Source organism: Sminthopsis crassicaudata, chromosome 2 (genome assembly GCF_048593235.1).
Source record: "Sminthopsis crassicaudata isolate SCR6 chromosome 2, ASM4859323v1, whole genome shotgun sequence".
NCBI lineage: Eukaryota > Metazoa > Chordata > Mammalia > Dasyuromorphia > Dasyuridae > Sminthopsis > Sminthopsis crassicaudata.
Window position 1 is genome coordinate 395,494,552 of NC_133618.1, and position 27,072 is coordinate 395,521,623.

Sequence of the window (27,072 nt, forward strand, 5' to 3'; positions counted from 1 at the left end):
TGGACTTTACATCTCTTGGGCCTTTCATCTGTAAATAAAAGTATTAGGCAAGCTGACTTCTCAGATCTTTTCCTGCAAACGAAATTAGAGGATGGTCAGATCCTGGGAGTGCATTTATGCTACTACAAGTAGCGACTGGGGGAGGCCGGGAGCTGCTCCCCAGAAACCCTCACAAGTGTACAGAGTTTAAAATAAAGGGAATGATGTTGATTTTCTTTGCCTAATCATGACGTGTTTCAACTTCTTAGGCGAATGGAAAAGGTGAACGTACAAACCACACACGTGCTTTGTCCCGGGGGCTCGCTCTTATTTACGCCCTCTTAATCTCGTTCCCCAATCTCGCCTTTTCCCAGAAATAAACCGGGCGGCACAAACAATGGGCTCCGCTGCAGGGAGTGTACTTCCTCCTACCGAAACCTGCAGAGCGTCTGCAGCCCGGCGGCGAAAGCGTTAAGAGAGCTGCATGAGTAAGCCGAGCCATCCAAATGAGTAACATACATAGTTGTTAAAGTTTTCAAGGCGGCTGCTGCCTGGGGAGGACGCGAGACACTTGGGCTGAGCGCGCAGGCTGAGCTCCCTCTGCAAAGGTCAGTGTCGTGAGGTTAGTGCAGGCGCTGGCCGGGAGCTGACAGCGTGCGGGAGCGAGCCCGGGCCTGGCATCTCTGAGGGGAGCGGGGAAGCAGTGGGAGTGCTCCGAGCCGCGTCTCTCTTACTTAGTACGGGGCTGACCACGATCTCTTCTGCTTCTTTCCGGAGTTACTCGGTACACACAAACGCTGAAGACCGGCTCGGTGCTGCGGGAGGGACTTTTCTGGGAGACAGCGCTAGCGAGTTAGTGGGGGGCCAGCATACCCATCCCGAGGGAGGACAGGATTTCTGGGACTTGGGATCTTGATTTTGGAACTCCACAAGCCGTGCACACGCATTAAAAGCGGACACCTGTGAACTCTGGACTCGGCTTTTGCCAAGTTGTGGCCGCAGTCCAGAATTCCTATCTGTTTCAGTTAAAACTCAGAACAGTTGTCAAAGTAGCAAAACAGGCTCAGTTACTTTACATTGTGGGAGGAATATTGCCTTCTGTGGTTGTCTTAGATAATCATGGTAAATAAGCGGAGGGAAGCTTGAAGTGACCAGTTTGCAAGTTGGAGGTAAAACTAATTATTGAAATAGGTTGAGAGGTAAAAGTTTCCCATGCATTGCTAAGAAATCTAATAAAAGAAATGTATTTCAAAGATGCTAATCTTTCCTCTGCATAGCATATTACTTGGGGTCGGGAGGAGGGGTTCAAAGGGCAGACTTGTGGGGGACTTCGGTGCAGAACTGGTGCAACTGACAATTCCTCGGTAACTTAGCTTTACAAAAGGGCTTCCCTGATCCTTCAGTTAATAGTGTACTTTTCTCCAAATTATTATATATTTATCTATGCACATACTTTCCCCTACTCTAGCTCAGTAGAATGCCATTTGTCCACGGTCACAAAGCGATTTGCTATCCAGGACAGGACTGCCTGCCTCTAAGGTTGGCCCGCTATCTACTAGAGCAAGCTGCCTCTTATAAATCAAACATAGGCTTAGGAAAAGGGAAAAAAAAAAAAAAATTAGGAAAGAACGTCATAGTAACATATCCTCCAAGAGGTTTTGGCTCTGGTGAGTTAAAGTTTTCAAAATTGAAACTGAGGCAGTTTGTACTTCCCAACTTACTGCACTTCCTTTTGCAGGCAGGAATTAGGAGAACCACTTCAAAATGAATTTTTCACCTTAGATTTCAGCTTTCCCTCTAAAACTCCTGTTCTTTGTCACCCTGTTGAAAGCTCCTACTCTGATTCCTGCAATAGACTTGAGAAGCAAAGCTGTACCTGTTACTACTGAATCACAATGACTCATTTGAAACTTGGATTCTGAAACGAAGTACACACTTGCAAATTGCCTTATGAGGCACTGCTTCACAATGTAGGTGGGATACATTTCAAAGCAGTCACATTTTTTTGTCTTCTGTTTTTCTCCAGACAGCAAGGTTCTCTGAAATCCAGGACCCAGCTGGTGCTCTCCAAAAGACAGTTCTGACCTGTTCCCCATCCCCCACTCTTGTCTCAGGTCACCTTACCATGTGGACTCTGTCCTTTCAGGCCAGGATTGGAGTTTTAAAATAAGATGGATGATTTGGCGTTACTTGATCTTCTGGAGTGTCCTGTGTGTTTTGAAAAGCTCGATGTCACAGCCAAAGTCCTCCCCTGCCAGCACACCTTTTGTAAACCATGTCTACAGAGGATATTCAAAACACGAAAGGAACTGAGGTGTCCAGAATGCAGAACCCTGGTCTTCTGCAGTATTGAGGAGCTTCCGGCCAACTTGCTCTTGGTGCGTCTCCTGGATGGCGTCCGATCAGGTCAGAGCATGGTGAGAGTGGGCTCCTTCAGAAGACCTGGAGTATTAACCTCTCAGGACTCAAGAAGGAAAAGTAGGACAGATCCCAGAAGTTCACAACCTAGTCCATACCGAGTGATTCCCAATGTCCAAATCCACATGGATGGGGTAAGAAAGTATCTGTTGATATTCTATACTATCAAAGACTAGATTGTTCAGTAAAGATGGCTAGGGAGTATTTGATTTCAGTTGAGTCTTCACTTCTCATAAAAATTCTAGCATCAATGAGCTTGCTTACTATGTTTTATTTTGTGATAGATCCAAGTTCAAAGTCAGTCTCAGATACTTATGAGCTATGCAATTCTAGGTAAATCACTCAACTTCTGCCTCAGTTTCCTCATCTGTAAAATAGGGATAATAATAGCATCTAACTTGCAAGATTGTTGTAAAATTAAAATGAAATGATAGTTGCAAAGTATTTTACAAATCTTGAAGTTCTGTGTAAATGCTAAATATTGTTATCACTTTATGCTTAACTGTGAGACTTGGGGAGATCCTAAGTATCTCCAAACTTTTAAAAACACTCTGGGAACTCTTCTTATACATGCCCACTTCTTTTGTAAAGATTTCCGGTTTTCCCAGGTTCCGCTCCAGGAAGTAATGGGGATGGATTTGGTTTTTTAAGCAATATTTTTAAAATATTTTTCGATGATGCTCTTAAGGAATTAAACCAGTAAGTGGGGAAACATAACAAAAGGGGGGATAGAAACACTTTTAAACTACTTTATTTTCAAGTCCCAGAAAAGTTTCCAGATTCAGATTTATTTAGATTTTTGCCTGAATCTAACTCTATCACAGCCATAATATACAATTATGACTATGCTCATTCATAATCTACTAAAAGTTATCAAGAAACTCAAATCTTAAAGATGGGAACGGAAAAGTATGTGGGAGTAGATTTATTGATCTATCTCACCATACTATGTCTTGGGCTGAGTCAAGAAGCCCTGAGTTCAAATTTGATCCTCAGACACTTATTAGATCTATGACTATGGGTAAGTCACTTAAGCTTTCTGTCTCAGTGCCCTCATCTATAAAATTGGCATCTGCTTCACGGGGTCTTAGTGGGGATGAAATGAGAACATGTAAAGCTATTTGTAAATCTTAAAACACTATGTAAATACTAGTATTATGTGGTTATTAACACTGTAACAGATAAGTATTACATTGGGAATTTATATAGTATTCATAAAAGACACATTGGTGGCTTTCATAAAAAAAAAACAACTAGAAATATTAATGTTTCACAGAGTTCTGTATATTTAAATATCTTCTTTTGCTTTAAGCACTTTTTTTTTCTCAGCCTGGTGGCATTTTCTTAACTTTGTGCTGTTCCTGCATATTTTGTGTCTCAGGACATTTTATACAGGGTTCATCTTTATAAAAAGAAGTGTGCCTTGTGAATTAACAAGAATATTTACAGTTTCACCTTTGAACTCAGCATGCTGGAGTTTTTTTCTGATGTAGACCTAGGAATTGTGGCCATATTGATAGCTGATTTACGTGTCCTAATTAGAAAACAAGAATGCAAGGGCAGACTAAGCAGCTGTGAAATAATGAAAGCAAGTGAGTTTTAATAACAGCGGCACAGTCAATCACGACTTGGTGCTTCAGTGGGCAAGATGGGGGAGAGTAGGGAGGTGGTTTTCCTTAGGCAGCTTCTTTCACTGAAATCTGGAGAGCTGAGATTTACCACCCAGTGTTAAAAAGTGTGGGAGCCGGGAGGGGAGGGAGAGGAGGAAAAATGGAGTTCTTCTAAGAACCTAGTTTTGTGCTATTTAACTTCTCTGTGCTATCCATTGTGTTAAGTAAATATGTAAAATGCAAGCAGGAAGAGAGGGAAATAAGTGCAAATTCTTTAGTTGTGGCTTATGCAGATATTTCTGTGTGTAAACATAATACTCCAAACAGCTGCCTGCTTTTCCTTTTCTTCTCCCCAACTGTGTGCAAACAAAGCTTAGAACCCCTCATTGGGAGTAGGGGGTAGAAAAAAGAAAAAAGGGAAAGGCACATATTAATCAAGCATCTTTTTAATGGAAAAAATTATCTCAGGTTTATACAAATCAAATATCAAATCTCTAATCAAGTCCTAGTGTTACTATCCCCAGAAGTTTACTTGTCTATCTTTGCAGTAGTCTACCATGACTTCTGGGCAACTAGATGGCTCCTTGGATAGAGCACTAGAACTAGAGTTAGAAAGATCTGAGTTGGAATGGGACCTCAAATACAAACTAGCTGTGTGTGACCCAGGAAAAATCACTTAATTCTGTTTTCCTCAGTTTCCTCATCTGTAAAATGAACTAGAGAAGGAAATGGCAAACTACTCCAGTATCTCTGCCAAGAAAACCCCAAATGGAGATTGCAAAGAACTGAGACTCAAGTGAGCAATAACAACAATAAACAAATGTTTATTGAATTCAATCAGAGAGAGGGCAATCTACAATCAGCTACTTGCTATTGGCAAAGAAACTGGTGCCTTTGAAGCTCTACTATTTCTTCTCTTAAAAGATCAAAGATTTAGGCCTCAGAGATTATCTTCCACAATACCTTCAGTCTCCAGATGAGGAAAATGAAAGTCTCAAGGTTAAATGACTTTTCCAAATTCATATAGAAGTAACGGATCTTCTTGTCTCCAAGTACAGGACTCTCTGCACTATCTCAAAGGACTGAAATGTGAACTCATTCATTAGAAGTCAGCATGGGGCTTGTTTTCCTCCACTTTAGCAATATTTCTGGCATAAATCATGGTTGTTGTGGTTGTTGTTCGGTCGAGTCCTACTCCTGGTGACCCCATCTGGGTCTATCTATTTTATCTAAACTATATCCACTGTGCCACCTAGCTGCCCCAAACATTTGTTAGACACTCATTATGTTCCAAAAACTATGCTGAGCCCTCAGGATATAAAAAGAAGTCAAAGACTGTCTCTGTCCTTAAGGAACTTACAGTCTAGTGGGGGAGACAAGATACAACCAAATATGAGCAAAGCAAGCTATGTTAAAGTATAAGTAAGAAATAATTAAAATTAAAAGAGAATTAAGAGGAGTTAGGGAAAATTTCCTATAGAAGAGGGATTTTAAATCAACATTATTTAGTATAATCCTGGCATTCCTTAGCTAGGTGATGTGATGTCAGAAAAAGGTATTAATAACTACAGGGCCATAGATTTAGAGTTTTAAGGAACCTTAACCTTCATAGGATCATAGATCTCTAGAGGTTGAAGGAATCTCAGAGGCCGTCTAGTCCAACCCTCTCATTTTACAAATGAGGAAACTGAGGTTTAGGAAAGTTAAATGACCTTTTCCAAGGTCACTTAATATCATATTCTGAATTCCTGCCCTTTACAACTTAGCAATTCACTGAAAGTATGAAGTGGTGGTTGTGGCTGAACCACCACTAACTTCTGTCATAAGAATGAAACAACTAAACTGAGCTGTCAAGTAGAACCCAGTTTAATAACTGAGATCAACAAAGCTAGTTTATTGTAAGGTAATCCTGCCTCACACAAACCTTTTCCCTCCTTCCCACTTAAGCCCCTAGGTAATGATGTCTTAGTTAGAACACTGCTGTCCTCTATTCCTTGATGTTTTACATCTTAACTTCTCAATTGGGGATGTGCACAAACTTGTACCTGGCATTGTGCTCTGCTATCATTCTGCAACTTGTCCCTGCTACCAAAAATAGGCACAGTTTTTATAAGCTTGAAAAATAACAGTGAATCTGTCCCATGATTAGAACAGAAAAATGAGAATAATGCAGGAGCCAGAACATTGCTCTGGCATGCTGGAGCTGCAAAACTTTATTTCCAATACAACCGAATTATTAGACATAAATGCCTCAGTTGGCTCAGCTATAAAATGACACTAATACTTATCATCTGCTTTTCTGTAGGATTTTAACAAAGATTATCTTTACTATATTCTTGTGTTTCCTCAGAAGATATGCTATATAAATAGCAAGTATTATTATTATTTTCAACATGCTTTGTGACCATAGCTAAGTCACTTACTGAACTTCCCAGAGTCTCAATTTACCTATCTGTAAAAAGGTGCAAGACAATATAAAAACAGAGAGGTGTTATGAGGCTTGCCTAATTAATGTTTGCAGTGCCTTAAATGAAAGGCACTTACATGATTATTATCATTACTACTATTATTATTGACCATTTATTGGGTGCTCCCAGTACATGAAGAATTCTATAAAATTTAGAAGGAGATGCAGTCCTTGCAGGAAAGTGTAAGAAAATCTAATTGTGCTTTTTTTCTATGATGAGCCAAGAAAAGAAAAATACTACATCACCCATAGAAGGTAAAATATCTATTTCTAAAGGCAGGTTACCATTTAGCCAGACAACTCTTTTAAAGTATTCAATAATAGCCTGGTACCCTGAAAGAATTAATTTACCTACTAATACTCAAGCCCTTTAAATAAGATCATTTATATCTCTGGGCTCTCCAGCCATCTATTGTTCCAGGATGTATACCAACTATCACACCTCAGATATGAGCTTAAGATAAAAAAGGGGATAGCCCCGTGAACCTAAGTGTCCACATTCCATATGCTTCAAGCACTATTGTGTAAAATACAGCCTTTGAAACTATATATATATATTTTTAGAGAATGCCATTGTTTCATGCTTACTGCTGAAGTCATCAGAATAATTGCAGGATAACCAAACAGCTCCTGTGTCATTCTTATTCTTGATAAAGACATGGCTGAGCTGCAAGCATCTGGCAAGTCAGTAGCCTGGCCTTGTTGACAATTTTGGATATCTCAAACTTATAAGAAAGCCATGGGACTTTGAAACCCATTTCTTCTGCCTTCTCTGGAAGTCACTTTGAAAGACTTCTTGTTTAAGTGACTTGTTTAAGTCAATAAAACAAAATCCATCATAAAACAGTGAGGAGAAGGTTCCTGGAACATATTGATTTCTCCCTTTTTTTTAAAATTCTAATGATTGTCACAGTGATTCAGATTACTGACTCTTCTTAGTATGTACTCCGTATCTAAAAAGCTAAAACCTGTGTCAAGGCACTGGAGAATCAGCATAGCACAGTGGGAAAAACTCTAAATCCTTACTTTGCCACATAGTACCTGTATTACCTTGAATAGGTCACTTGATCTCTTCTAGAATCACAAGCTGGACCTGTAAAATAAGAGACCTGGACTGGATAGCCCCTGAGGTACTTTGTAGCTCTAAATTAAGATCCGTGACATCTCTGGCTAAAATTAAGGCATGTTGTGTTTCTTCTGGCATTATTTGTTTCTAAGACAAACCTCACTAATTAGTTTCCCCTTCCCAATTTTCCTCTTTGATACAAAGGCATAAAAATAGGACTATGTTGTCATGGGAGAAAAAGCATAGAATAGTAGGTCTAGAACTGGTCAGGAAGATGTGGATTTAAGTCCTACCTCCTCCACATACTTACTGTGTGACCATAGGCAAGTCATTTTTCAGTGCCCAGTTGCAAATATGCATTGATGGAAGAAGTTACACATGAAATCACAGAAGTAGACTACCACCCTGCTAATCCCCTGCAAAAATAGCTACATCGACCATTTATTATGACAGAATAAAGAAGCTTTATTAATCTTCTCCACCTTTCTATTCTCCTGACTCATGAACAAATGTGACTTTTATGTCCTTATACACATAGCATTACCTAACCTGAGTTATCCCTTGCTTCACCATCCTATCCTTGCCGCTCACCATCATGTATGTCTTTGATAATGCTGTGCTTTCTGTCTTGAGGAGGGAAAAACAACTCCCCATCTTAAATACAGGGGTCATCTGACTTTGTCCTAGAAACTAAAGTAGAACAGAAAATTATTTCACAGTTTTTTAAACTAATAAAAGGAAAAGGAAAGGTGAAGGATTTCAACTGGGAATTGTAGTTGTTCATAAGCCAGACGGTGACTGAGCTGGAGCCCTTGACCCTGGATTCGGGCATTTGCTCCCTCTGACTTTGCGATGTAGATTTTTGTTTTTGCTAAGATTGCATGTGGTCAGTAATTACCCAGAACACCTAAAAAGAAGAGCTTCGTGAAATCTGAGCCAGCTGCAACACAGGTGCAAGAGGAAAGAACACATAATTTGACAGAGAATGTCAGATAGGGTGAGAACAGAGGATGAAAAGATGGAAGATTGAAATAGTTCATTAACTCAGTCAACCACGAATGTGCTAAGTTCTGGGGAGGCAAAGAAAGTAAAATCAGCCCTTGCCTGCAAGAATCTTACAATCTAATGGGGGAAGCAGCATATAATAACTAGGAACATATAAGATATGTAAAGATGATGGAAGGAACTGAATAGAAATCTACCAATAGTTTAAAAAAAAACCAAAACAAAACAAAACAAAAAAACAACTTTGCTCCAGTAATTTTGTATTTTACCTGAAATTGACATTGTATCTTCCCATCCACACCTAAGCAAACACTTCTTCAATTATATTCCATTATTATTTACTCCTACCTGGGGCCAAAAGATAATATAATAATACCCTTGCAACCATGGATTCCAATGAAATTTAAAACAAAAATATATTGCTTTTTTTTTTTTTTTTCTTTTTAATCATCAAGGCCATAATTGAAGATGTGCTGTTCTCTTCTTGGGTGAATAGGTCAGTTAATTGTTTCATCCCTGATCTGGAAACAAAGATACCACCTAGCTATACAGACTGACACAGTAAAGAAAAAGCTTGATTCCAAGGACCAGCCTGGGCTCCACCACTGTAAGGGAACAAACACAAGCTTAAGGTTTTCCTCCTTTAGGTGTAATTATCTTCCATAAGCACCTGATGTGTCACTGGAGGTATTAGCTAACGCATTTTTTTTTTTTTTTTTTTTTTTTTTTTTTGGTTGTTGCTGTTGTTTTTGCACTTAAGAAAGATTGCTCTGCCCACGTGTCCTTTTATACTATAATGAGCTTATGGAGGGAGGGAAAGTGTTTGCTCAGCTTTTTAATCTTGATGAGCATTCTCATCCACCCTGTTCTGTGGGCCATTGTCTAACTTTGCACTTTGCTGGGAAGTGTGCTAAGCCAATGAAAGGAACCAAAGATTTTAAATAAAAAGCCACATGCATTCTCCCATTCTGTATATCTGTTTCATGAAATTATGCAATGATAAAGAAACCATTTCATTTACAGAGAAGGCACTGAGAGGAAATGCAACTTGCCTGGGTCCAATAGCAAATCAGTAACAGAGTGAGGATTTGAAACCACATTTTCTAATTCTCAGTCAACAAGCCCTTATTTTTCTATTTATTTATTCATTCACCTATGCATTCATCCCCTTATTTATTTATATAATTATTTGTTTATTCATCTACATAGACATTTGTTTATTGGCTTCCTTATTTATTCCTAAATTAATTTTAATTAAAATGCATTTGTTTTCTCTCTCTCCTTTTTCTTCTCTCCACTGGAAAAAGAAAAGAAAAACAAAACCCTTGTAACAAATATGCATAATCAAGGAAAAGAAATTCCCATATTGGCCAAGTACAAAAATGTATGTGTCATTCTACGTCTTGAGTCTATCATTTCTGTGTCTAGAGGAGGGCAGCATTCTTCGTGAATCCTCTGAGATCATTATTGGTCCTTGAATCAATAGTTATTAAATGTCTACAACGTGCCAAGTCCTATATTAGGGACCGAAGATACAAAGACAAAACAACGACAGCAACAGCAGCAATCCTACCTTCAAGGAGTTTGATTTCTATCAGGAGAAACAATATGATATTTATAAGTATACACAAAATAAATAAATTCAAGATAACACTAGCAGCTGAGGAGATAAAAAAGATGATTAATAATTTATATGTAAATGAGTTTTGCATGAATACACATGCATAATCTATTGTTTTACTTGCTTTCCCAATGAAGGAAGAATAGAAAGAATTTGGAACAAAAAAAATTTTTTTTAATTTTCCCCAGTTACATATAAAAACAATATTTTTGAGGGATTATACATGTATATTCATTTTTTAAACATATTTCCTTATGAATTATGTTGGGAGAGAAAAATCAGAACAAAAGGGGAAAACCATGAGAGAAAAAAATAAAACAAAAGAAAAAGAAAAAAGTGAAAAAAGCATGTGTTGATTTACATTCAATTTCCATAGTTCTCTCTCTGGATGTAGATGGCATTTTCCATCCAAAGTTTATTTGGGATTGCCTTGGAACACTGAATCACTGAATCAAATCAAGTCTGTCATGGTTGGTCATTGCACAATATTGCTGTTGCTGTATACAATGTTTCTACTTGTTTTGCTCAGCATCAGTTCATGTAAATCTTTCCAGGCCTTTCTAAAATCAGCCTTTTCATCATTTTTATAGAGCAATAATTTTCCCTTACTTTCATATGTCATAATATATTCATATATCTAGCTAGTCATTTTCCAATTCTTTGCCATCACAAAAAAGAGCTGCTACCAGCATTTTTGCACGTTCGTCCTTTTCCCTCCTTTATGATTTTCTTAGGATACAGACCTAGCAATATGCAATTTTATTTCCCTTTGGGCATTTAAACTCAAAATTTGAAGAAGAAAAAGAAGAAGACTTAAATTGTTTTTACATGTAATTGAGGGGGAATTAAATATTAAAATTTTTAAAAGGTGATACAGAGACTGCTGACTACAAACTGAGTCAAGCATAATACTCATGTATCAAGCAGAGCTCCAGGCAAACTCCTGGTATGCAAAGGACACATCATCATCATCATCATCATCATCATCATCATTATCACTATTTTATCCCCTTTGTAATCTTAGCAAAATTGATATCTATACCATGTAGTTGTGGGGAGCAATTACCTAATCAGAAGTACAGCATTGCACCTTAAGAGATTACACAGCGAGGAAAATGAGAACCTTGCTTAAAGTTTAATAGTAGTGACAAGACTATAAACAATGTGAAGATGGATATATGTTCTGTTGTACACATGCCAACATGTTTGGATACATAAATACATAAATGAGTGTCTGTACATGGGTAGTGGATTAGGGTAACAAGAACCAAGTTCTAGTTGGACAAAGTATTATGGAGGAAGTGTATGCTGTAGATCAAAAGGAAGTGTCTTGGTAAAAGGAAAGAGTCTACTACTAGAGGGATTAAAAGAAAAAATGATGGATATTATCAAGGGGTAATAATAATAATAATTCCCTTTTGTGGGGAATAAGAAATGAATGGATATGAATCAGAATCTGGATATGAATCAGAAGATGCAGGGCTGTTAGTGTAGGAGGAAGCTTGGTATAATGGATAAGGTATCAGAAACACTTGAATTTAAATCAGATACTTGCTAGTTGTATGATTTGTTGTCATTTAACCTTTCTGGGCCTCAGTTTCTTTATCTGAGTATCATTATTATTATATTCACAAGATTATAAGAATAAAATGAGGTGTTACATGTGAATTATTTTTGCAAACTCTAGAGCATTATAAAAAAATTAGCTTCATTTTAGTGGTTCAGTTTCCTCTTCTGCAAAATTAGGTTGAACTCAGTGGCCTCTTAAGGTACCTTTCTGATCAAAATCTGATATTGTTGTTGTAATTTAGTTGTCTCACCTAATGATCCCTTCAACAGCAACAGAAGCTCCATTCTCTAGGTCCACATTGTTAGATGTGCACATCAGCCATGTCTACACTTGTGGAATGAATTGAACTCAGCCAAACAAGGTATCATGGGTCCAGGTAGATGGTCCAACTTTCAAGGTAACTGAGCCATCTTCTACTTCAATGGAGCTGACAGATGTAGCTTTTCATTACCATGAAAATCACCAAGTTACCTGATAGTCCCTTGGGTTGTCAGGGGAGAGGGAAGAGAGAAGGGAAGCCAAAGTCAGTGTTCATTTGTTAAAAGTCGTGTAGCCTATATCTCTGTGATATTTACCAGGTTCGTATTCCAGATCAGCTCCCAACTTGCCATCTTGGGATGTCTCATATGAATCCCCAGTAGATCATGTTAAGCCAGCAGATAGATAAGGTGTTAACAACTGAAAATATATTCCATTTTTTGGAGATCCCAGGAGGAACATAATTATTTTGTTTTCCTGGGTTTGAATTTTAGCTTTGTTCATCCAAGTCCAAGTCCCAAGTCATCTTACCTCAGTTTCCATTCAAAACTATGGCAAACTTTGGATTCACATGCTTGCCTCAAATAATGGAATAATTTCTCGTGTGTAAATATATTTCTCATGAGTCATGTCTTTAAACATCTATGTGGGTAATGAGTGACATGATGTGATTATTGTAAAGCCATTTAGTGACATTGAAATATTCTTATCATAAATCAACATATTAAATGGTTCTGGGGGTGGTGAACATCACTCTCAAAATAATTTTGTGGGCCAAGTTCAAACTATTTAGCTTATGAATTGTTAGTCCAAAGAAGAGAGGAAATGGAGGATGGCTACCTATGCAATTAACTGACAATTCAGGCATTCACTTATTGTCAGTCAAAATTTAAAAAAAGATACAAAGAATGGAGCCCTTTATCTTAAGAGCTTACATTCAAGTTAGAAACTGAATCTAATATAATTCCAATATAAAAAGACTGTAGAATTCCAAGTAGTTTAGTATCTCTATTCCTCTCATCTAATAACAACTTAAAACAAACATAATTTCAAAAAATATTTTAGAATGAATTCTTCATCTCTATGGAGTTTTGTTTTATTTTGTTTTGTTTTTGTCTGGATGTATATCAGTGTAAGGATAGTCTTCGGTGAATATGCTTCCTCAATGTAGATTTGCAGCTGCTCTCCAATATGTAATTTTAGAAAGAAGCAAGACTTCTTAATCTTTTTTCACTCATGACACCTTTTTATCTGAGAAATTTCATGACCCCAGGTATATAGGTTTACAAAATAGATATACAAATCAAACATTTACTGATAAGTCATACTTTTGTGACCTCCACATTCAGTTATGAGACCGTATATAGGGTCATAACCCACAATTTTAAAAGCTGGGGCCTAGGGTAATAAAAAGTTAAGTGGCTTGTTTAAGTTCACCCAGGCACTATGTATCAGATGGGAGGCTTAAATCCAAGTTTCTGTGATTCTGAGACCATTTCTATATCTATAACTTAAATCGCCTCTCCAATAAACAGTTAAAATTGTATATTCCAGCCATCCTCTTCCCTTCACTTTAAGTGAAAAGAATTTCTAAATGTCAATTTTCCCTCCTCCGTCACCATACTTGAGTCTCCACTATTTAAAGGATTATGCTTGAATTTATCCAAGCAAGTTTCCATTATAAAATAGTTTAGCAAATAGCATTTAAGAAATATCAATCATATACTATAACACATTTAACATGTATGGGACTGCTTGCCATCTAGGGGAAGGGGTGGAGGGAAGGAGGGGAAAATTCAGAACAGAAGTGAGTGCAGGGGATAATGTTGTAAAAAAATTACCTATGCATATGTACTGTCAAAAAAAGGTCATAATTATAAAATTAATTTTAAAATAAAGTATCAAAAAAAAAGGAAATATCAATCACAGTAAATAATCAAATACTCAGCTATATTAAATTGTAAGTAATGGCAATACCAAGAGCATGCCTTTGGGATTGTGTTCCCACAGGGTCACTCCAACATCCATATTCTCTTTTCCAATTGCTCTAGCAGTACGAAAGGAGTTTGAGAGTTAGTACTTTGGGATCAGGGATGCAGTTTTAGTCAGAGAACAATTTTTCCATGCAAAACTATGCCTAAGTTTTCATTACCACTCTATCAACTAGCCATTTGAAACCACTAACTCAGTTTAATAGAACTGGATAAAACACATATTATATAACATAGTAAGATATAGCACATAGTAGTATAGTATAGATAGAAATTCATTCATACATGCAACAAACATGTATTATGTGTCACTTGTGTGTAATATATTATCCTAGGTTCTGGAAAAAAGGACAAAGTGAAAAATCCACATCTTGCCCCCAATGAATTTCTGTTCTACTCAAGGAAATTTATATATTAATAACTATAACATAAATTAGAAAGAGTAGGGCCATGAGAGTATATCAAATGAAGGAGACACCAGTTCCAGTTGGATAATTCAGGGAACATTATCTAGATGAAACTACATTTTAGCTGGGCCTGGGAGCAAAAGGAGGATGTCAATAGACTGAGAGTTATTGGATATTGGTGATGTGAAGGAATGAGGAGAAAGTATTTCCAGTTTAGAGAATAATATTAATAAAAGCACAAATGAGGAGAGTTCTATACACATTTGGAAGATGGCAAGTAGTCCAATTTGGTTGGAATGTAGAATGTGATGAGGGAACAGTGTGAGATAATGCTAAAAGAATTTGGTGCCCAATCATGAAAAGAACCATGACTTCAAGTCTAAGAAGCTTGATCTTAGAAGAATGGATGTGTAACAAAGTTTAGCATTCCACTGTTTGTTGAGCTTTCTTTATTCTTTTGTTTGACATAGCTGAATATTTTCCAGAGGATCTGGTTCCTAACTTTTGTTCATTTCATTACTAAAAGGCTATGAACTAACTGGCAAAAGTGTCTCCTTCCTCAAATTCTTCTGGGGAATTTTGTCTACAACTCACCCAACTCATTTTACCATACTTATTTTTTGTCTCATCCCCCAATTAAATGATAAGCTCCTCAAAAGCAGAGATTATACTGTTTTACATCTTTGTGTCCCTGATACCTGGTACAATGCCTTGCACTAGTAGGCACTTCATAAATATTAGTCTAATTGAATTCGAATATGCTGGGGGGAAATGAGGCATTTATAAGTGTTCAGTCTTAGTCTCTCAGCAGCTATTATTGTCTTGGGGCTATATGGATTCTGGGATTCTAGATTTTGAAAAAAGAAAGATGCGTTTACCCATTTTATCATCATCATCATCATCACTTAGATTTACAATGTTTTCATGAGTCAATCAATTAACAAAGCATTTATTAAGTGCTTCCTATGATTACTCTTTGTTAGGAACCCAAAAAAGACAAATACATAGTAGATCCTGACTTCAAAGAGGTCACACAGGGACAACAAACAGCTTGCAAACAATTATGCAAACAAAATATATACAAAATAGATGAAAGGTACTAAAAGGGAATGAAGGACTGGAAATTTAGGGTCTCCAGGAGAATATGGGTTTGAGATGAATTTTGAAAGAAGCCAGAGAAGTCAGAAGCTGGAGGTGAAAGAGAGGGAGAATTCCAGGAATGAGAAGAGCCAATGAAAAGGTATCAAGTCTAGAAACTGAGTAGGAGAACTAGCCAAGGGCCAGTATCACTGAATCATAGACTTTATATAGAGGAATAAAGTTATAAGACTAGTGAGGTAAGAAGGGAAAAAAATTGTGAAAGACTTTAAAAGTCAAACAGAAAATTTAATATTTGTTACTTAAGGTAATAGAAAGACAGTAGATTTTTTTTTTCATAGAAGGGAGGGATATGGCAAGGTCAAATATTCACTATAGGAAAATCACTTTGGCAGCTAAAGGGAAGATGGATTGGAGTGGGGAGTGACTTGAGGCAGCAAAAGGCTTTTCAATAGTCCAACCATGACATAATGAGGGCCTTCATTAGGGTGGTGGCTGTGTTAGTGGAAATGAAATGAAATGAAAAATGTTGTGAAGGTAAAAACATGAAGACTTGACAAGAGTATGGATAAGTATGAGTAAGAGGTTAAGGATGACATTTAATTTATGAGTCTGAGTGACAAGGTACCCTCGACAACAATAAGCAAATTAAGAAGAAAGCAGAGCTTTGGGAGAAAAATAATAGGTTCTCTTCTGGACATGTTGAGTTTGAGAAATCCATTAAACATTCAATTCCAACATCTAGTTGGTGACACAAGAATGGAGGAAAAAGATGAAATAGGTCTGAGAATCAGTTGCATAAAAATAAAGCTATGTTATCTCATCCAGTGAGATAATGTAGAAAGAGAGAAGATGGCTCATGACAGAGTTTTGAAGGACACTCACAGTTTGTAGGTATGACTGGGAAAGACAGGTATACATAAAGGGATCTGTCATAGCAAGAAGGGCTTCCTGTGAGACAAGGGTACAGGAGGAGATAGGAAGGGAAGATGTCCTAGTGATGTGAAATGAGGAGGAGAGAAAAGAGGGCTCCAAGTGAATGGCCTCAGGTTTTCAGTCAAGTATGAGAAAAGATTCTTGATTGAAATGGTGGAGGAAGGCTTGAGGAAAGATGAAAAGGTTTAGAATAGCTTCTATGATGATTTGGATTTGGGGGTACAAAAGGTTTTTTTATTACAATGAGTGTCCAATTGATATTATGTTAACATATACATGCAGTGAACCCTGTCAGAATGATTTCCTGATTTTCTTAGCTCTTTTTATTAGGAGCAAAAGCAATAGATTGGGATTAATATAAGGATGGCAAAACATGATCAGTAATGAGATAAGGAAGTGAGGAAGTGTATCTAGAAATAATGTAGTGTTGAACTAGTTCATCAAAGGATCAAGATAGGAAAGAAGAAGAAGAATGTAGTCAGTGCAGGGGGGTTGGTCTGGGAAAGAACAGGAGGGTGGAAGGATTGGAGGTCATGTTGGGAAAGAACAGGTTTGAGATTATAAGGGAGAGGGAAAGATGAAATAATAAGAGATTATAATCAGATAAAAGAATTTGGATTTCATGGACATGGAACTAGAATACTTGTGGGTGATGGCAAGATTAAAAGTATGACTGTGTATAGCTGAGTTAGAATGGATAGATGTCATAAAAATTGAGTAGATTGAGGAACTAAGAAATTAGGATATTTGAAGGAGTATCAATATGTATGTTGATGATTCCTAGTAGTACAAGGGTTTGGGTAAAAAGATAATGAGTCTTACACTGAACTCCTTGAGAAAGGAAAAGGTCCTGGGGTAGGGGTAGGAAGGTTGTTAGATAACAGCTACCAGAATCTTGATTGATCACTTTTGATTGAGTGATGTTTGAATTGAATAAAGCTTATTAAAGGAAGAAGTTACTCAGTGAAAATGATAGAAGGAAAGGCTGCAAGTGGCAAAGGAGAACAGAAAATATTTCTGTTCTCCTACCATGATCAGTTGATCAAAAATATAGTGTTGATGAGGGATGTCATGTTATCAGTAGAGAGTCAGCTTTCAGTGAGAACTAAGAGGTAAAGGCTTCACCTTGGAGTTCAACTATGAAGAGTTGACATATGAGTGAAAGGATCGGAAATAAGGACAGCGAGCACATAATTTTTTTTCTTGGAATTTGACTGTGAACAGGAAGAAAACTATGGGGCAATACATTGAGGGAAATTTTTTTCTCTGTTTTTTTTTTTTTTTAAGAATGGGAAGAATTGAGTATATTTGTGGGCAAAATGGAAGGACTCTGGAGACAGAGAGATATTCAAGATTCTAGGAGAAGAAAAATATTACTGTAGAAATATTCTAGTGGACATAGAAAGGAATGGGATGGAATATATAGGTGCACGGGATAATCTTGTCATGAAGAGCTACCTCATCATCAACTACTGGAGCAAAGGAGGAAAGAATGGACAATGATGTAAATGGATTTGAGGTGTCAAACAGGGGAAATGAGGAAACTCCTGATGAATGACCTTTTGTTTTATCAGTAAAGGGGAAAGAGAAATAGTGTGGAAAGCTTAAGGAGAAATGAAGTTTGAAACAGTAAAGAGAGAAGGTTACCAGATTTATAACATTAAATGCCAGACTCCTCCCTGAGATTTTGACAAGAGAGCCTTGGGGCAGGAGAAAATAAGGTATATGTCTGAGTGTTTGAGGCAAACAACTGAAACCAGAATTGCCAAATATTATTTGGTAATAACTTATTTTTCTTTTCTGTGTCAGGCTTTGACACCATCATTAATATGACAAGAATAAGAACTATTCATGTCACTAGGAGATATTCCTCAAACCATCCTTTCCTTCATCTTGTCTAAAGAAATGATCATATTCTTCACCACAGTCTCATAAAAAATAATAGTGATGATAATGTCTACTGGTATTTATAACACTTAACAGTTGCATAGCACTTTCATATATATTATTAATAATAACAAGGCACATTTATATGGTGTTTTAGGGCTTTCAAAACACATTTATTTTATTTGATCTTCACAATAACCCATTTTACAGAAGAGGTGATAAAGGTGTAGAGAGGTTAAGGTACTTACCCAAGGCCACCCATTTTTCTGACTCCATAGTTAGTGTTTCTACTATATATTTTATATATATACACATACATATATGTGTGTATATTATATAGTACATTTTGTTTGTTCTTCATTCTTGAAGAAAAACATGACATTAGGGAGGAGATGCCATGATGTGCAAGTGAATTGGATTTGAGTGAGGGAGAACTGGTCAAGGTCACCTACCTCACTTTCCCATCTAGAGCCTTTTGAGTCCAATGGTCAGATGTATATTGGGATGACTGGAGATGGCCCTGGATGAAATGGGTGACCTTGGCTTTTTAAGCTAAGATTTTCCACAAGTCTCAATTTGACTGAGGTCATTCAGTGATTAAGGGTAGGTAGCAATTGAGGCAAAGAATCTCCTCTTTTACCTAGTCCAAAAAAATCTAAATAAATTAATTAATGAATGAATTTGGAAGGGGAAGATCCTTAGATTTCTTGCTAAAGCAGAAATGACTGCTACTTACATTCAGTCTCAGCATTCTTTCCTTCCTTCCTTTTTCCTTCCTTCCTTCCTTCCTAGCTTCCTTTTTCCTTTCTTCCTTCCTTCCTTCCTTTCTTTCTTCCTTCCTTCCTTCCTACATTATTTCCTTCCCTTCTTTCTTTCCCTTTTCTCTTTCTATCCACACAGATTATCAGATCTTTACCTTACCTATACTATCCATAAGTAGCATATATATATGTATATATATATATATGTGTATGTGTGTGCACCCCATTATAATAGCTGATTTTTATATAATGCTAAGATATTTGTAAAGCACTTTACACATATTATCTTATTTGATTCTCACAAAACAACCCCATGAAACACTATAGTACAGGTACCAAAACCTACAACATAAGTGACTTGTTCCTAGCCACACGGGTCTTGTCAGGGAAGGGATTTGAACCCGGCTCCTCTTGACTCCCAACTGTGTCAGTTCTCACAGAAATCCTGGGGGTAGGTTAATTAGGTGTTACTCTCCCCATTTTACAGCTGAAAAAAAACTAAGAATCAGAGTAATTCAGCGACTCTCAGAAGGCCACTGAGTGGTAGAGCCACGGCTTCAGTTTAGATCTGCTGAATCCAGGTCCTCCTAAAACATTGCAGAGCCCTCTATAGCCTCATCAAGCCACAAAAGAAAAGAGAAACCAACCGCAGCGTCGCAGCCATTTTTTCTGCAGATCTGCAGTAGCACATCCATTCAGGTCTTTGCCTTTTTCCCCCCATAGAAAAGGGTGTTTCTGCCTTGCGGCCAACCATGCTAGAAACAGCACGTAGGTGCTTGCTGTGGATTTAAAGTTAATTAGCAGGAAAAAAATTAAAAAGAAGCCAAACCAGAAAGGCACCAGATAGAGAGAAGGAAGCAAAAGGACTGCCTCCTGAAGTCTTCTGATCCGGTTGCCCTGGTTTTGCAAAATTAAGGGTGATATTACTGAACACATAAAAAGTATTTTAATTTGTTGCCAAGGCAATGAGGCAGAATCACAAAGCAAGAGGCAGGAATAGAATACTGCAGAGCTATGTTCAAGAAGGGTGTTTGTTGAAGATATTATATTAGTGAGCTGTCCTGATGAGAGGAAAGACAGCTGCAAATCTCCCTTTTGGTATTTTCTAATAAAAAGGGATGGAGATGTTGAAAATGGAGCCTTTCCCTCAGAGCTCACCCAAGGAGCCAGGGAATGATATTTCAGAGAAGGAGAAGACAAAATTATCAAACTTCTTCTAAAACAGCTAGGCTCCAATATCGGTGACAAATTCAAATGGATGGACTCTGTGATTATCATTGGCAGACCATGTCAATATTCCCTTTCTCTGGGGTGCCTATAAAAATGAACTGAAATATAGAAGACTACATTTTGACAGAGAGAATTCTGATTCATTGCCTCAATTTTAAACTCTTCTATTTTTTCCTTCCCTTCCTTTTTTTATTAGAAAATAAAGTAATTTGCAATTAAAAATATTTATTTCTTTTGCTTTTTTTGGATTTTTTAGGACACTAGCATTCCTTGAAGACAGTTGAAGGGAATAAGGGAGTAAAACCCAATAAAGTACCAGTTGTGCCAAAAAGGGAATATTATCAGGAGTTATAAGAAGTCAAGATCTAGGACCATCCTGCTAAATTAGAATTTAATGCAGACTTTTTTGTTATTTTATTGTAAGGTTGCCCAATGAAAATCAGAACAGAAAAGAATTATGATTTACTTTTAGAATCTGATTTCTGGAGAGCCTGCAAAGTCTGCACTGAGGTGGGGGAGAACCAGATTCTGGCCATGCTTAAAAATGCTCTCCTTCTTATCTTTGCCTCTTGGAACCTGTTGCCTCTTTCGAGATTTAGCTCAAAGGCTTCTTCACTTAAGAGTTCTTTCCCCATTTCTCAAGTTATCAGTATCTCTCACCTCTAAATCACTATATATTTATTTTGTGCATACCCTGTATGCCTTTATCAGCAAAAGTGTTTAATCATCTGTCCAAATGAGCATAGTCTAGCTTGTTTTTGTATATTCATCCTGGTGCCTGGTGCAATGTCTAAAGCATGGCAAGTATTTAATAAATACTTGTTAATTTGACAGATCTTAGGTTTGATCTCATTTTATCTACCAGCTAACTGTCTGATATCAAAAAAGGCCCAGCTTTCAGTTAAGCACTCACTTATTTAGCATCCATTGCTTGTAAAGCCTTGCAATTGGCTTTGTAGGAAATTATAAACCTTGGAAGAGATGAGTCTCTCCCCCTATGTAGTTTATCATCTAGTAGGGGAAATGGCAATTTTTAAAAAATAAATGAATTTAAGAATAATTACATAAGTGCATATAGGAGCTGTTAATGTTTGGTTTTGGGTTTTTGTTTGTTTCTTTCTTTTGCAAGACCTAGTAGAGGAAAGATTATTTATCCATTACAGGAATCAGGCAGATCTTCCTTGAGGAGGTAGTTTGGGGGCTTTAAAGGAAGGCTAAGAATTCATCAGATAGAAAAAGAAGAGGCATATTCAACAGTATAAAAAAGGGAGGGAAATGGGTAAGTATAGAGAGGGGGATGTATAGGAAATTAGTTCTTTTTTATTATAATATGAGAAGAGATCAGAAAGGTAGGGTAGCAACAGACTGCAGAACACCTGAATGACAGGTAAGAAGTCTGGTGTTTAATAACCAAAAAGGAAACATTGAAAGATTTTAATGAAATTATGACAACATAATCAGATCTATGTGTAAAGAATATTAGTTTGGCTACATTATGAATGTTGAATTAGAGGAGGACAGAGCAGAGGTCTGATTGATTTCTATTAGGAGCTGCTACAGTAGTATATGTAAACGACTATACTGCAACCAGAAGGAACTGTTTAATCTAGTACAAGTCATTTAATCTTTCTGTCTCAATTTCTTTATCTATAACATGGAGGTAATATTTGCTGTACTTTCTTCCCAGTGTTGTTGTGATTCTCTAATAATGTAATCTATGTAAGCTGTTTTATAAATTGTGAACCCCCCTTATATATAAACGTAGTGGAGTTGCTGCAGTGGGACTAGAGAGGAGTGAGAATATTATGGGATATTCCAGAAGATGGGATCAACAGGACTTGGCAAGTGGTTGAGAGAAGAGACAGAGAGAGATAGAGAAGAGAGAGAGATAGAGAAGAGAGAGAGAGAGAGAGAGAGAGAGAGAGAGAGAGAGAGAGAGAGAGAGACAAAGAGAGAGAGACAAAGAGAGACAGAGAGACAGAGAGAGAAAGAGAGAGAGAGACAGAGACAAAGAGAGATACAGAGAGACAAAGAGAGAGAGAGAGAGACACAGAGAGAGAGACAGAGACAGAGAGAGACAGAGACAGAGAGAGAGAAAGAGAGAGAGATAACCCTTCCTGTTTACCTGTTCAGATATTCTTGTAATGAAATATGGTTATATATAACCCTTCCTGTTTACCTGTTCAGATATTCTTGTAATGAAATATGGTTATATATCTAACTGTCATTAGGTAATTTTTAAGATTTTATAAATTTTTAAAATGATTTCATATTTCTGGGAGCAAATAACTCCTTCGTAAAGTGACATTTGCAACATTTCGTATATCTGAAACAAAGTGTCCCAGAAGCCTTAGTGCAATGTTAAGTTATTAAAGGTTAAAAATAAGACTTTTGGGGCATTCTATACTAAGCTTTCAGCTCTTTATAGAGAGTCTGAAAATTTACCCAAGTGTAAAAGTACTTAAGCTAACATTCTTATCAAAAAGGGGAAGGAAATACAAAGAAACAAATATATTTTTTAAGAAAAAAATATTTAACAAATAAATTTAGAACTAAATCACTTGGTTATTGATTTTATTTTATTCTTTCTCCTTTAAAATCCACTTATATATCAGAAAAAAATCATCATGGTAGAGTGGCAAGTATTCCCCGGTTGTGGAATCAAATGACCTAGATCCAAAACCCCTGCCACTTGCTACTTGTATAGTACTAGGCAAACTCCTAAACTTGCTTGGCTGTATTTCCCATATCTGTAAAAGGGAAGGCTACTCTAAGCACGGGTTTTAAGGGTCCTCGCAGCTCTATATCCATGATCATGTTGTCCTAGAGCATTTCTTTCCAAATGATGAGCCGGTTCTCCTCTGCTTATATGATATTCTCATATTATATAATAACATATATGATATCGTGGTAGCAATAGTGCTCCCTTTGTTGCCCTAACTCAGTGGAAGAATTCATGCTCACACAGATGTGTCCCATGTGCTTTTTTCTGTGGGTTAGCAAGACACAAAGGAAGACTCATGGTAATTGGAACAGAGCAGGGATGTGCAGATTTAATAGAGTGATAGCTGAGTGGAGTCTTGAGTTCAAATCCAGCCTCAGATATTTGACATTTACTAACTGTGTGACTCTGGGCAAGTCACTTAACCCTGATTTCCTTACCAAAAAAGGGGGGGAGAGAGTACTGGGTCTGAAGTGTGCAGGATGCAATTTCAAATTTCACTTCCGATATTTACAAGCTGTGTGGTCCTAGAGAAGTCATTTAATCTTATTTGCTTCAGTTTTCTCATCTGGAGAATGAGCTGAAGAAAGAAATGGCAACCAATCCAGTGTTTTTGCTAAGAAAAACCCAGATGATGTCACAAAGAATTGGACATAACTGAAATGACTCAACAACAAAAATGAGAATAATCGTAGCACCTACCTCGCAAAGTTGTTGTGAGACCAAAGGAAATAATATTTGTAAATAATTTAAAACACTACCTCACATATCATAGGTGCCATATAATTACTTATTCCCTCCCCTTGCCCCTTCTTTTTTAATCTTCAATATTATTCAGCTTCCATATCCTGATTTTTTTGGAGTCACTCACTTCCACCAGAGCTGGTAAAATCTTTGATTGTGTCTACTCCTATCCAACACAATGTGATGTTTCTTTTTTTTTTCTTTTAATAGTATTTTATTTTTTCAAATATATACAGACAGTTTTCAACGTTCACTTTTGAAAAATCTTATGTTCCAAATTTTTTCTCCCTCTCCTTTTCTTTCTCCCCTCCCCAAGACAGCATGCAGTCCAATAAAAGTTAGACATATAGCACGTGTTTCTAATTTACTTTCACTTCTGATCACTCATGAATAGTAAATATCATATGAGGAATATAAAACCTCTTTACCTGGGAAGGAGCTACCTGTTTAGGCATATGAAAACTGTTGACCTTCCCTTAGTCTTCTATGAGAACCCAGTTACCTCTCCCTTTGAGCTATATCTACACAACATGGAATGAGGTATTGGCCATCATACAATTACTTGAACTGATATCATCAAGGAAAAGAGATCTGGGGACCTGAATGATCTAGTCTGCCATTCTATATTAACATAATTCACTGAACAATGGCCCAGATTTCACTTCACTTTCTACTGAAAGTATAAAGCAACACTTCACTTTATGAAGTATGGTTGCCTGTGAAATATTTTTGACCATTGATAGCCTCTTGATAACTTATGGTTGGAGATTCTGTGACTCTCCCAGAGTCTAGCAGTCAGTAAATATTAAAGATAAGTTTTGAATCCAAATCTAAGGAAATCATCTCTCCTCTTTTTTGGACCTAAATCACTCAATATTCACAGATGATTTCCCCATCCAACACTGACTATGCTTAACTTCTAAAATCATGAAAAATCAAGTATATTTAGCTATGGTTATACACAATGTATATTAGTCTTCTTAAACAATTTTCATGGGTAAAAACTATCTTCCAACTGTATTGAGGACTCTGTCTTCTCATTTTTAGTAGCACAACTATTAGTGCTTAGTGCAGAAATCACGTACTTTATGGGGATATTGTGTACACACACACACATACACGCGCGCACGCACACAAGATTTCAGAACATCTTAGGATTTTTTTAAGAATTGAAAAGAACTTCAGAGGTTAGTTAACTGAACATATTTTCTTTTATAGAGACGTAAACTGAGATCCAGATAGTTAAGTAGACTGCCCAAAGTCTTCCAGGTGGAGATTCAATGGAGATTCAAACTTGAATCATCTGATACTAAATCCATCTCTTGTATTCTCATCATTATTCTACTAAAAAAAAAAAATGTATACCATAAATAACCTCTAAAGTAAGCATGTGCCCACATTGGGCTTTTAGTTGAATCTAAGAGGGGTCACCATATGCCTTGAGTATGTTCTTTTTTTTCCTTCAGTACTTCCTTCAGGAAACATATATAGACCTTTCCAAAAAGTTACCATATCAAAAATGCTTCTTCAACAGGAACAATAGAAACAGATACCCATGCTCTTGCCCTAAATACTAATTGAAAAATGTCCTAAACCTAAATTTACCTTTTTTTGAAATTTTCACCCATTCATGCTATGCCTGTTTTCTGGAACTATGAAATACAATAACTCCTGAAGTATCTGAAGATATCTATCATGTCCCAGCTGATTCTTCTCTTCTTTAGGCTAAATATTCCTTCTTTCTTCAAATGATCTTGATACATCGTGAATTTGAAGACTTTCACTATTCTAGTTGCTGTCCTCTGAACAATCTCCTAAAATGTGATGCTCAATAGGAAAGAGACTCTTCTGCATAAAGCAGAGTGCAGAGGGAATATTGCCTCCTTAATTCTAGCCACTGCTGCTCTCTTAATGCAGCCTATGGTTCTATTTGGTTTTTCTGGTGTGGGGAGTTTTCAAAGGTATGTTTAGTTGGTTGTTGACTGTCAATTCATATTGAATCTTTGCTTTATAAGAACAGGAAATTTTCTGTTAATGGTATGTTTTGGTAGGATGATATGACCTTATCTGTATGAAAAGAGGAGTTTGATATTATAACTGGAAAAAAAAAAGTAGGTTCCCACCTAAGTTTGCAGTTCATTCTTACCTGACAATACAGATCCCCATGAAAAAAGCCCATCATATGTCCATTGTGATTGTCATCATCATCATAGTTAGCATTATTATAGTACCTACTATGTGCCAGGCACTGTGCTAAGCAATCTGCAAATATTCTCTCATTCAGTCTTGACCCCCAGAGACTCTAAAGGAACCTAGTCAACCCAATAAGCATTTATTAAACTCATATAGTGTTCAAGACAATATGTACTCTGGGGATATGAAAACAAAAATTATCCCTGCCCCCAAGAAACTTAAATTCTTCTGGGGGATACAACATGTAAGTAGATAAGTACAAACATGATAATTTGGGGAAAAGAGAAAGAGCACTAACAACTAAGAAGATCAAGAAAGATTTTTTAAGAGATGGCGTGAGAACTAATCCCTAAAGAAAGCTAGAAATTCTGACATTTGGAGGTAAAAGGAAGGCATTTCAGGCATGAGAGACAGCCTAGGCAAACAGAAGTAAAAGTGAAGTGTGTCACATCAAAATAAGATCCAAAGCAGAAGCCAAAATATCTTTTAGAAATAGAATAAATGGAATCACAAGGTTAATCTAAGAGATGGCAGTAATAAGTATAATGGAAAGCATATGGACCTTTCCCTTTAGATAGTGCTGAAGACAAAGAAAAAAGGAAAAAGAAAAATGAAACTACCCCTTCCCAGACCCCAGGCAGAAACCATGTCAAAGGCCATAAAAGGCCAAAGAGATGGCTTTGGTTTTTTTGCACCCATAGTGGTTAAAAGAGTATCCAAACCTTCCATCTTCTAGTGATTGAAAACATCTTAGCTTCAATGGGTCAACCAAAAACCCCTGATAAAGCAATCATTAGAGAAACATTTAATACTAACATCAAATTCCCTTTTTTCATTGAGTCCACCAAAAGGCTGAAAAAACTCTGATAACTGTTCATCATGGATGTCAAGACCAATAAACATCAGTTCAAGTAGGCTGTACAGAAGCTAGATGTGGATAAAATCAAAACACAAATTAGCCCCAATGCAACCAAAAAAGCCTACATTTGACTTGTACCATACAGTGCAGCTATAGATATTGCCAACAAATCTGTAATCTTCTTGCCCAGCTTGCTGTTCCACATATAATGCCAAGAAAAAAGCCTATGGACTAAAAGTTTGGAGAAATG

At 36.9% G+C, this 27,072-nt stretch overlaps 1 protein-coding gene across 1 annotated transcript in view; it reads left to right on the forward strand.

Annotated features, from left to right (window-relative positions):
- The first annotated feature begins 449 nt into the window (after positions 1-449).
- SH3RF2 (SH3 domain containing ring finger 2) overlaps positions 450-27,072 on the forward strand; it is a 149,816-nt gene continuing 123,193 nt past the window's right edge. The window contains exons 1-2 of the mRNA XM_074291713.1: positions 450-587; positions 2,006-2,531. Coding sequence (XP_074147814.1) covers positions 2,151-2,531 — 381 coding nt within the window. The 5' untranslated portion in view covers positions 450-587; positions 2,006-2,150. The remainder of the gene's footprint in view (positions 588-2,005; positions 2,532-27,072) is intronic.